We start from the raw sequence: 12,395 nt of genomic DNA on the forward strand, positions 1-12,395 counted from the left end.
AATTTTAAAGGTAGGTTTATTTTAACAGTGAGAGATGGCAGAACAACAAAAATACTAATTTTAAAAATGTGATTATTCACAAATGGAAGAAACACAAAATAACTGTCAATCTCCCTTGGTCTGGGGCTCCATGCAAGATCTTGCTGTGATCATGAGAATGGTAAGGAATCTGCCCAGAACTACATGGCTGGGACCATAGTCACCAAGAAAAAAATTGGTAACCCACTACGCCATGAAGGACTGAAATCCTGCTCAAGAAAGCACATGTACAGGCCTGTGTAAAGTTTGCTAATGAACATCTGATTCAGAGAACTGCGTGAAAGTGTTGTGGTCAGATGAGACCAAAATCAAGCTCTATGGCATCAACTCAACTCACCGAGTTTGGAGGAGGAGGAATGCTGCCTATGACCCCGAGAACACCATCCCCACTGTCAAAAATGGAGATGGAAACATTATTCTGTGTTTTTCTGCGAAGGGGATAGGACAACTTCACTGCATCAATGATACGATGGACAGGGCTATGTACCATCAAATATTAAGTGAGATCCTCCTTCCCTCAGTTCGGGCATAGAAAATGGGTCATGGATGGGTATTTGAGCAAGACAATGACCCAAATCATGGCCAAGGCAACAAAGGAGTGGCTTGAGAAGGAGCACATTGAGGTCCTGGAGTGGCCTAGCCAGTCTCCAGACCCTAATCCCATAGAAAATGTGAAGGGAGCCAAGCCTCAAAACCGTGAAACGTCAGCCTCAAAACCTTAGTGACTTGGAGAGGATCTGCAAATAGAAGTGGGACAAAATCCCTCCTGAGAGGTGTGCAAACCTGGTGGTCAACTACAAGAAACGTCTGACCTCTGTGATTGCCAACAAGGGTTTTGCCACCAAGTACTAAATCCTGTTTTGTGAAGTAGTCGAATACTTATTTCACTCTTTAAAATGTAAAATTAACTTTTTTGAAATGCGTTTTCCTAGATTTTTTTTTTTTTTTTCTATTGCTATTAAAATAAACCTACCAACTAGACTGATCATTTCTTTGTCAGTGGGCAAATGTACAAAATCAGCATGGGATCAAATATTTTCCCTCACTGTATATACAGTTGTGCTCATAAGTTTACATACCCTGGCAGAATTTATGATTTCTTGACCATTTTTCAGAGAATATGAATGATAAAACAAACTTTTCTTTCACTCACGTTTAGTGTTTGGCTGAAGCCATTTATTAATCAACTGCGTTTACTCTTTATAAATCATAATGTCAAAAAACTACCCAAATGATCCTGATCAAAAGTTTACATACCCTGGTGATTTTGGCCTAATAACATGCACACAAGTTGACACAAATGGGTTTGAATGGCTATTAAAGGTAACCATCCTCACCTGTAATCTGTTTATAAATAGTGTGTGTGTATAAAAGGTCAATGCATTTCTAGACTCCTGATAGACCCTTGCATCTTTCATGCAGTGCTGCACTGATGTTTTTGGATTCTGAGTCATGGGGAAAGCAAAATTGTCAAAGGATCTGTGAGAAAAGGTAGTTGAACTGTATAAAACCAGAAATGATATAATGCACAATTAGGAGGCACTTGAGGAAAGATGGGCTGCATGGTCGAGTCGCCAGAAGAAAGCCATTGCACAAATGCCACAAAGTATCCTGTTTACAATATGTTAAACAGCACAGAGACAAGCCTCAAATCTTCTGGCACAAAGTCATTTGGAGTGATGAGACCAAAATTGAGCTTTTTGGCCACAACCATAAACACTACATTTGGAGAAGAGTCAACAAGGCCTATGACTAAAGGTACGGAGGTGAATCACCGATGTTTTGGGGACGTGTGAGCTACAAAAGGCACAAAAAAAGCTGAAATTTGGTCAATATTGGCAAGATGAATGCAGTATGTTATCAAAAAATACTGGAGGAACATTTGCATTCATCAGCAGGAAGCTGCGCATGGGATGTACTTGGACATTCCAACATGACAATGATCCAAAACACAAGGCCAAGTCTACTTGTCATTGGCTACAGCAGAATAAAGAAGTTTCTGGAGTGTCTCCTGACCTCAATATTGAGCCACTCTAGGAAGAACTCAAACATGCAGTTCATGCAAGACAGCCCAAGAATTTACAGGAACTGGAGGCTTTTTGCCAAGAGGATTGGGCAGCTTTACCATCTAAGAAGATAACGAGTCTAATCCACAAATACCACAAGACTTCAAGCTGTCATTGATAAAGTATTGGGGTATGTAAACTTTAGATCGGGGTAATTTCTATAGTTTCTGTTGCCATGATTTAAAAAGGAGTAAACCCAGTTGATGATAAAAGGCTTCAGCCAAACACGAACCATTAATTGTTTTTGTGTTCATATTCTCTGAAAAATGGCCAAGAAATCATACCTTCTGCCAGGGTATGTAAACTTATGAGCACAACTATATCACATGAGCAACAGTATGCTTGAGTTATGGCAGGTTCCATTTTCCACTTAAATGTCTCCTTTTTTACAGTACGGTGTGTTGCTGTATCAGAACTACAGAATTCCTCAACAGAAAAGTCTGCAAACAAACTTCACAGCACCTGTAGGTTCCTGTTTTGTTGCTTAATGTATGATGCATACTGTTTTGTTGAAATTGTTTTAAGAGACAGTAACATATTTTGTCAATTTGAAAAAGGCTGCTTTGTTGCATGGTGATATGTTAACAGTTTGAGTAGGGAAAAATTAATAAATGTAAATAGTTTTTCACCCCTTCATGTACAAACATTTGAAAGCTCGACCAGGGCAAATTTTGAGTTTTGACACAAAGGCAAAAATGTTATGCAAACATACAAACTTGGCTTGCTTTTTTCAGTTAACATTTAATAGCCAATACCATTTCAGATATTTTTATAAAATATTTTCTGATTTACCAGGAGCCCACATATTTGAACAGTTTGATGCATATAATTATGGTATAGGGACAAAATGGTGGCTTTAATTTGTGGAGGGTGAAACAATTGAAATAATATACCTTTTGGGTTATTGAAAGTGTTTTATTTGTAATATTGACAATATTTGCTGGCACATATCACAAGAAAATTTTTCACTTGGGTGTCATTGTAGACATAATTATATGCACAGAATGATGAGCTGAAAAAGAAACCAAATATATTTTAAACTACTATTTTCTGAAAGTGGAGGTAATCTTATTTCCTGTATAGGTATTTTATGGGGCCTAGGGTAAATGGGTGTCCATATGGTTTTCTGGCTGTATTACCATGGTTCATTTTCTGACTATTGCACTGACCCTCAAATGGTACATCTAAACACCTCAAAGCAAAGCATGTTTAGTATAGCTGGCACTTTTTTTTTTTTTTTTTCCCCTCAGAGGGTCAGTGTACCTAACTTTTGGGTTTTCATCCTTTGAGGGACACATTCTTGCATCTTTTTGGTTACACTGCCATCTACAGGAGAATTGGACATTGGCAAACTGTAGGCCAGCCTGGAATCAACCCTCCCACTACCAGCTCAGTTCAGTTTTTTGCTAGGGTCCTCTGGAGAGCGGACACGTTTTCTGAAGCTCTGATTTTTGTTCATTCAAAAGATTATTTTACTCAATGGTTGTTGGCATAGTCAAGATGGATACTTAAATTCTGAAAGTTTCTCTAGTCAACTAGCGAGTCCGTTTTTCCCACTACATTATTCCTTTTTTTAACAAAGGAAAAATCAGCATTACAGTACAATTATAGCAAGTACATTAGTACATAGATCAAAACATCAGGAGTGTGCGTCTCATCCGGGAGTCATAACCCAGTTAACTGCTAACAGGTGTAGAGAAAACAAAAAACAATTGTGCAAAGTAATCAATTCCTGTCAATGTCGCTAAGGTTTCTCATACAACCTTTAACAGTAGTATAATTGTAGGATCGGGGGGGAGGAACATCAACCAGCAGATGGACAAGTCAGTTCAGTCAAACTAGAGGAGGTTCAAGGTCAGTGCAGGTATCCAGCCAGGTGGACCAGATTTTGTCAAACTTCCCCGGGCACTGTCTGCTCTATTAAGTCAACCTGTATAGGAACAGCACCACATTCACTGAGCGTTGCCAAGAGGCACAAGTAGGGGAATTCTCCAATTTTCACTTCAGCAGAATTTCCCATCTAGCATAGTATAGTGAGAAAGTCGGGCATAATTTGCAATACCTATCCCCATCCACGTCTTCCATATGGCTCAACAGAATACTCGGGTCAACCTGTCAGTCAGCTTGGAGGCTACAGCCTCCCAATAGGGTCGGAGTTTTGGACAGGACCAGACCATGTGCCAGAACGTGCCTATCTTACACCTTTGACAGTTGGGGTCCCGTTGCGGGTAGATACGTGCCAGCCTCTGTGGTGTAATAGGCCCTGTGAAGAAATATAAATTGTATACATCTATCTTTCGTGGCAATCCTAGAGGGGGATATAAGATGAAAGGCATTCTTCCCACTCTTCCTCACCCAGGGATGGTATATCGGCCCTCCATTTATCCCATGATTTAGGAAGTTTGGTGTCCTACTCCACTGTGAGATAGAGGTACAGGGATGAGAGAGGGTGTCCCATTACACTAGAGATCAGGAGGCAATCTATGGAGTCTGACTCTAAAGTTAAGGACTCAGGAAATTTGGCTTCAAAAGCATGTTTTAGCTGCCAGTACCTGAACTGAAGAGTTTGGTAGGGAGTAAGATCGTCTTAGTTCCTGAAAAGGCATACGTCTACCCTCAGACTGTGTCTCAAATTGGTGATCCCTTTCTTTGTCCACAGGGATGGGTCTGGAATACTATTCAAGTGGGGTCATATGTGATTAGGCCGCCTGTAGATTATCCGAGCCTCCTGCCATGCCTTCACTGTGGTCCGCATGACGGGCGTCCTATAGGGGCTAGCCCTGAGGCCTTGGAATGGCAGGTTACTCAAGGCTGCATAAGATCCCAAAACAGCCGCTTCCACGGTGACAGCTGGATTTTGTCTAGGCTGGGAGAACCACCACCTCAGTGACCAGGACAGCTGCCCAGTAATAGAGTAGAAAGTTCGGGAGTGCCAGTCCCCCTCCAGACAGAGGGAGGTATAGTATCTGCCTCGCCACTCAGGGGGGCCTCCCAGCCCACACAAAGGATATCGGCAAACTCTCCAGCCTTCTGAAGAATGACCTAGAGACATGTGAAGGGGTGTTATGAAAGAAGTATAGGAATTTTGGAAGATGGATCATCTTCAGAAGATTGACTCTCCCCACCGGCGTCTGGGTTAGAGAGCACCATACAGCACACTTGGCAACTAGTTGCGTCAGAAGTGGTTGTATGTTCTTACCTATGTAATCACCCGTACTGCCGCTAATTTTGATGCCCAAGTAAACTCTTCTACCCACTTAAGCTGCATTTGTTGTGGCTCGTGGGGTCAAGGGGTGTAGTGGGAATAGAACTGATTTGTCCCAGCTGATGCGAATACCTGAGTATATCGTCCGAACTGGTTAATCAGATCCAATGCCATATGCAAGGAGGAAGAGGCATCCGCCAGATACAGCAGGGCATCAGCTGCGTACAAAGAAAGCTTTTCCTTGATCGGGCCTATCTGCAGTCTCTTAACTCTCGTCTCCGCCCTTAATAGTATAGCCAGGGGTTTCATAGCAAGGGTGAACAAGCCCGGGGGAAAGGGGGCACCCCTATCTCTTACCCCGGCCCAGTGGGAACATCTCCGAGGCAACCATTTAGTTTGAATTCTAGCTGAGGGGCAGTTGTATAACATGCGTACCCTTTTCATGAAGCCTGGTCCGAATCCGAAGCTAGAAAGTGCCTTCCACAGGTAGCCCCACTCGACAGTCGAAAGCCTTCTTCGCTTCGAGTGAGGCCACCACTCCCATTGACCCTTCATCGGTCCTGCCAATATGAGTGAGGAGCCGTCTGATATTAATGTTTGTTCCCCTGCCTGGCATAAAGCCTGTCTGGCCCGAGTGTACCAGGGCTGTTGTGACCGAATTTAGCCTGGTCGCCAAGATTTTGGCGTTGACGTTCAACAAAGAAATAGGGCGGTACGAGGAGCACAGGGCAGGATCCTTCCCTGGCTTGGGGATCACCACTATGACTGCCTCTCTCATGGTGTCAGGGAGCCTCTCCAGCTGCACAAACGCAACGAATAGGGTGTGAATTCTAACGACGAGTTAAGCAGCATAGTGCTTATAGAACTCTACAGGAATTCCATCAGGCCCTGGCGTCTTACCAGTCTGCATGGACTTAAGAGCCTGCTGGATTTCCATCACCATGATGGGAGCATCAAGCTGTTTACGGTAGGTCGGTGTAAGGACCGGTATGCCAATATCTAATAGGTAAGTTGTGAGGTCTTCGTCCCTATAGTCTGCCCTTGAGCTGTAGAGGGTTTGATAGTATTCTGCAAAGCATTGATTGATCTCCGGGGAGCAAACCAGTTCTCCCTTGGGGCCCATGATATGTGAGACGCTCATCCCTCCTGTCTGCTCTTTAGAAAGCCAGGCCAGCAATCTCCCCACCTCTCACCTTACTCAAAAATCCGTTGGGACTGAGCAAGTAGTTTCTTCTGGGTGAGAGAGCTGCAGAGACTAAGAACCTCTCTAGTCAAGAGCTGCAGGTGGGCATAGTGCTGGGGATCCCGGGTCCTAATAAAAAGCTCCTCTCCACTAGCTTCTTCCCTCTCAGTACTCATCAAGGCTGCCCTATGCTCCCTGCGAACTTTGGCTATGGTGGTCTGGTATTGTCCTCTTGTGGAGGCCTTAAAGGCATCCCACACAATCGTGGCGCCTGCTGTGCCAGCATTGTTTGCCAAGTAGCCAGTCAGCTCAGTCCGAAATTGGTCATCCACAGCCGTATCTAGAACCTGGATAGTCCCCATAGGTAGTTGGGGCCACAGAGGGATCCAAGGTCAGGAGCAGCGGCGCATGATAAGAGATCCCCCTGGGTAGTAGTTGTATATCCGTGACTCTCGGCAGGACCGGGCCCCTGCATATACCAGGTCTATGTGGGAGAACGTTCTATGGGAGGCCGAGTGGCATGTATAAGCTCAGGCGTGGGGGAGTCTCCACCTCTACATGTCCGTCAACCCGTAGGTGGCAGCCCACTCAGCCAGCCCTGAACAGGGGTGACACTCAGACGTCAGCCAATCCATGCCCGAGTCAGGGACAAGGTTAAAGTCTCCCAGAATCGCATTATTGTCAAAGGCAAACTCGGCCATTTTGCTTATTTGGTTAAGTAGCAATAATGAGGCTGGTGGAGGCAAATACAGGCCTACAATGGTCCAGGTTAAAGAGTAAATCGTAGCGTGAATTATGACCTACCTACCATCCGGGTCGAGAGCCAGATCCAGGAGCTGAAATGAGAGGGTTTTGAGCACAAGTACACTGACCCCTCTAGCAAAGCTGGAGTGCGTACAATGATAGTGGTAGTCCACCCATGGTTTAAGGGAGAGAATTCTACTCCCCGTTTCTTGTAGTACACAGATGTGCGGGTTGTAAGACTTAATAAATTGGAACACACAACCCGGCTCCCAGACCCAGGATGTACACATCTCAACACAATGCAAAGCTGAAATGACAATTGTCTGAATGTAAATTAACATTAGCAACATTAAGCCCAAGAACAGAATGGCCATCAACGGGCCAACACCCCTTCCCCCCACCTGCCCCCCTAAAACTAAGGAGGGTTTGCAACCCAAAACCCATTACTGCACACCGACCAAGTGAGGGGGCCTGTGCAAGTGGCCATATTGCCCCTCCGTAAATTATCTGGAGGGTACAGATGGGCTTGCTCCATGGCTTCCGCTGGGGCAGTTCAGAGGCCTGGGGGAGGGGGGGGGAGTTGGATGCAGACCAGAATAGGTAGAGTTCTTTTCCGTTATCCCTCGGGCTAAGGCAGAATCAGTGTATGAGCCAAGGCATAAGGAGCCGTACTGAGTATGGAGCCTCCCATCGTAACAAACAGATGGAATCTGCAACTTTGGTCTCCTGACACAGTCAGGGGTGCAGACTTGTATGGCATAAGTGAACACAACACGGCACAACAGGTGCAACCAAAACCTCTCTCACGAGTCCCCCTCGGGCTCCCCCAAGCAATCGCTGTATTCAGCATGAGTCTGTAGTGCGACCTGGGGCCCAAGGACTTGGTCAGCACAGGGTAGAATGTGTCACAGAAGGTCAGGACAATGTAATGGTTCCTGCAGAGTGCTTATGCGAGCGGACCGGGGCCCCCAGCTGAGGCCTCCGTTCAGTCCGCAGGCTGTCCAGAGGAATAGGGTGACATGGGCTCAGGGGGGGGTGTGTTTCGGTAGTAAGCAGTGTGAAGGGGGGTCAGAGAGGTGTAACTCACGGTTTCAGACATTAGTGGGTGTGTGGCAGGGATTCTAGCCACACTGCAGCATCACGAGGCATAGTGAAGAAACATGTGGATGCGCCATCTTGAACTCTCAGGCGCGCTGGAAACAGAACACTATAGTGGATGTTCCTGGCTCTCATGGCCGCCTTGACCTGGTCAAATGCCTTTCGGAGCGTCTGGAATTATCCGGAAATATGAGCAGTTTGGCATTTTGAAAGTGGAGGTCTCCTATAGCATGGGACGCTCGGAGTATCTTGTCCCTGTCTCTGAAATTCAGAAGCTTGAGTATGAAGGTCCTTGGTGGGGATCCCGGAGGGTCCCGGCTTGGGTGGTACACGATGCGCCCTCTCCACCACATATTGAGGGGACAGGCAGGTATCTGGGTGGAGAGAGCGCAGCAAATCCTCAACAAAGGTAGTCAGATGGGACCCTTCTGCTCCCTCAGCTAGGCCCACGATGCGGAGGTTGTTCCTTCTGTTACTGTTTTCAGCATTATCTGCTCTTTACTCTAGGGCTTTCACCTTGGTCTGAAGGGACCGGATAGCCGCTGAGTGCTCCATAATTTCGTCTTCCGCGGTACCGACCCGCTGCTCGGTGTCCGTCACCTTGTCCATGTCCTGGTGCATTAGGCCCATGTCCAGCTGAATGGCTTCTATTTTTGCCGTGAGCGCAGATTGGCAGGAAGCAATGGCTGCCATCACCTCCGCAAGCCAGGGAGGTCTAGAGTCTGGCTCCTCCATCAGTGCCGTTTGAGAGTCCTTGTGTGAGCCTCATTTGGCGCGGGTCTCCATGTGGGTGGGTGGGAGGGAGAGGCAACAAGTTCTACTCTATTGTAAAGCGCTGCATAAACTGTTGGTGCTATATAAATCCTGAATAATAATAATAATGCCAGGAAACGGCGCCTCCTTCCCTTACCGGCAGAAGCGCCCGATCTTCGTCTCATCCAGGTGCTGCAGGGTCGAATTCCAGTGAGACAAACTGCCAGGATCTGGAGTATCAGTAATGGCCCAGCGGAGCACGAGCTAGACGCAGCCACTCACCTTTGGACACACTCCCTTCCCACTACATTTAGTATACTGGGTGATCCTGTGACATTTTTGATGGATAACCCAGTCTGTGTTTTGAGTTTTACAGGATTCTGCTACACTTTCACAGATTGTCCAGAATACTAGCCTGACCTGTTGGGCTCCTTTTACACTTGTGCAACTTGGGATTTGACTTGTGAGACCCCAGGTTGCAGGACCGTATCTGAGAGCCTTTCCAATTGACGCTACTGAAGTCACTGCAAGTTCAGAAAAGGCTTTTGCACTACTTTGATCCAACTTTGACACGGCTTTAGTGCCAGAGTGTGTAAAAGTCTTATCAAAGTCACTTCAAAGTCAGACAGCTAGTGTGATAGGAGCCTTAGTCTTGGTCAGAGCTATGGCAGTGCCCCGTCCTGTTAACTCACCCTTGGGGGTTAGCTGCAGCAGCCTCATTTTGTGTGACTGAGGTGGCATATGAGCACAGTTACTTGTGCTGCAGCCTCCAATACTTCTCACCTCAGACATTCATGTGAGGTCACTGCTGGGGGTGGAGGTATTGCACACACTTGCTGGTTTTGTCCCCTACAGATGCACAGTGCCTTGTTTCCCTCTAATTTCTTTTGCACCTTGGGTCCCCCCTGGCCAGAACACTTTGATCCGTTGGCTGAAAGCGCTGATCGAGAGTCAGTTGGCTGGTTTTCCAGCAATGCATGGCTGGCTTCTGTGGCACAGACTGACTTACACATGGGCAGAATGTCATTTTTGGTTTTTTTTGAGCTGGCAAATGTCTCCCACCATTCTGTCCGTGTAAGGGGCTTAAATGACTAAATGTTGTAAGGAGTGCATATCGCAGCTGGAGACCAACGCCGATTCTGGCACCAAGAACGTTTGTATCCCCTCTCCCGTACTAAATCTGGGAAGACATGCTGCACTTAACTGGTTCAATGAGACTACTCTGCATTACTCTTATCAGATGTGGAATCTATAAAGAATCTTTCAAGAGTAATTTCAGTCTCCAGCCAGTATGCTATACCATGAAATTGGTGGAACTGATGGCTCCTGCTTCAAGTACAATCTCTGGCCTCCATTTGTTATATACTGAAGCAAGCCATAAAGGTTGTTTTTTTTTTTTTTTTTTCTTTCATCCTTTATTCATTAATTTGCAAAGATTAGAAATGCCAAAAACGCTTCCTCGATTGAACCACTTGGATTTCTCACCTCCAACCTTTCTGTATCACTGCACATATGACTAAAGCTCTCATCTTCCTAACCAAAGTGTCATTGCCTCTACATTTGCAGGAGTCCTAGGTTCAATGGTAGCCTCCTTTTCAGCAGCACTATTTGTCCTGGCTTGGTAGTGCAAAAATCTGATGCTGAAATTGGAAGTCCTTCCTTCCATTATTTAGGAAGATTCTTACAACAGATGCCAGCATATTGGGCTAGGGAGGTGCCCTAAGCACCTTGTTGGCATAGTGGACTTTAGTGTCAAAGGAATCTAGCCTCCCATATGGCATTTTGCAGCTTTGGATGATTTGACTGTCTGCAGAGTTGGGTCATTCTGCAGAATGCTCTTCTGATCTGGATTCAGTTGGACAACGCCACAGCAGTGGCATTCATCAATTGGAAAGGAACCAGAAGTCTCACAATGGCAAGAGGTAGAGCAGATCCTGTGCTGGGTAGAGGTTCATGTTACAGCATTGTCTGCCATTTACCTCCCAGATGTGAATTGGCTACAACATGTCTTCTATACTAAATGCCTACACCACCATGTACAAAAAAATGTAAAAATCCTTTATAAAATACAATAAAAGGAGCACTGACGTTCCATGTATAGAAAAATGATGTATGAACAAAAAAATCAAATATATACCAGGCCACCAATACTAGTAAGCCAAATAAGCCAGCATTTCCTAATTCAGTAAGAATCCTGCACTAGTATGACTTGGGTCAGTATATACAAAATAAGTCAAAAGAAAAGCAATAGTGCAAATTTCAACATATCAATTGCTCAAAAGTCTTAAAGTTGTAGTAAGGTGCCTCTCAGTAAGTGAAACCGTATGGTAGGAAGGGTGGAGCTGCCACCTGATATTTCTTCAGGAGTGGCCCTGTAGGCCTAAACAATGGACAGGCGGACTTCTCAGCTGTTAATGTCTGGTTCCTACACAAGTGTTCCCGTATGTGCCACAGGGGAAGCAGGATGTGGACCTCCTGTCCTCCAAAGTTTCTCCAGGTACAAGAGTCTGCTAGCAGAAGCAGCAGATGCTCTGGTGACTCCATGAAGCCTGTATGTCCTGATTTATGCCTTTCTTATGCCCTGTACACAGTCGGCTTTTACGATGGAAAATGTGCGATAGGACCTTGTCGTAAATTCTGACCGTGTGTGGGCTCCATCACACATTTTCCATCGGAATTTCTGACCCACAAAATTTGAGAGCTTGCTATAAAATTTTCCGACAACAAAATCCGTTGTCGGAAATTCCGATCGCGTGTACACAAATCCGACGCACAAAGTGCCACGCATGCTCAGAATAAATTAAGAGACGAAAGCTATTGGCTACTGCCCCGTTTGTAGTCCCGACGTACGGGTTTTACATCACCGCGTTCAGAACGATCGGATTTTCCGACAACTTTGTGTGACCGTGTCTATGCAAGGCAAGTTTGAGCCAACATCCGTCGGAAAAAAATCCATGGATTTTGTTGTCGGAATGTCCGATCGATCAATGTCCGACCGTGTGTACAGGGCATTACAAATATTTATCTGCTTCACATGATTACATTGGAGGGCATTTCCAAAGATTTCTATTGTGTCTTGGCTCAGGAGGATGCAAGGCTCCTGGCAGAAATTCCAGGAGTTCTACAAAATCTTCCAGCTCTTATGTGTCATGGGTCGATATACCATGCTGCTTTATGGTTGCTGGTGTTAACAGAATAGCTATTGAAGCCCAGGTTCTGCAAGATTGTCATCTCCTGGTTTGATTCCTACAATAGTAAAGCCAACAGTCTGCTTCTTGCAAGGTTTATCTTTAGACCTGGAAGGCAT

The 12,395-nt window shown here is 45.6% G+C and overlaps 1 protein-coding gene across 3 annotated transcripts in view; it reads left to right on the forward strand.

Annotated features, from left to right (window-relative positions):
- The window catches only part of GRB10 (growth factor receptor bound protein 10), a 329,633-nt gene that overhangs the window by 284,146 nt on the left and 33,092 nt on the right, over nucleotides 1-12,395 (forward strand). For all 3 annotated transcript variants that reach the window (XM_073630598.1, XM_073630599.1, XM_073630600.1), the window contains one exon: nucleotides 2,498-2,569. In XM_073630598.1, coding sequence (XP_073486699.1) covers nucleotides 2,498-2,569 — 72 coding nt within the window. The remainder of the gene's footprint in view (nucleotides 1-2,497; nucleotides 2,570-12,395) is intronic.

The sequence above is a fragment of the Aquarana catesbeiana genome, linkage group LG05, assembly GCF_042186555.1.
Source record: "Aquarana catesbeiana isolate 2022-GZ linkage group LG05, ASM4218655v1, whole genome shotgun sequence".
In the NCBI taxonomy this organism is placed as follows: domain Eukaryota; kingdom Metazoa; phylum Chordata; class Amphibia; order Anura; family Ranidae; genus Aquarana; species Aquarana catesbeiana.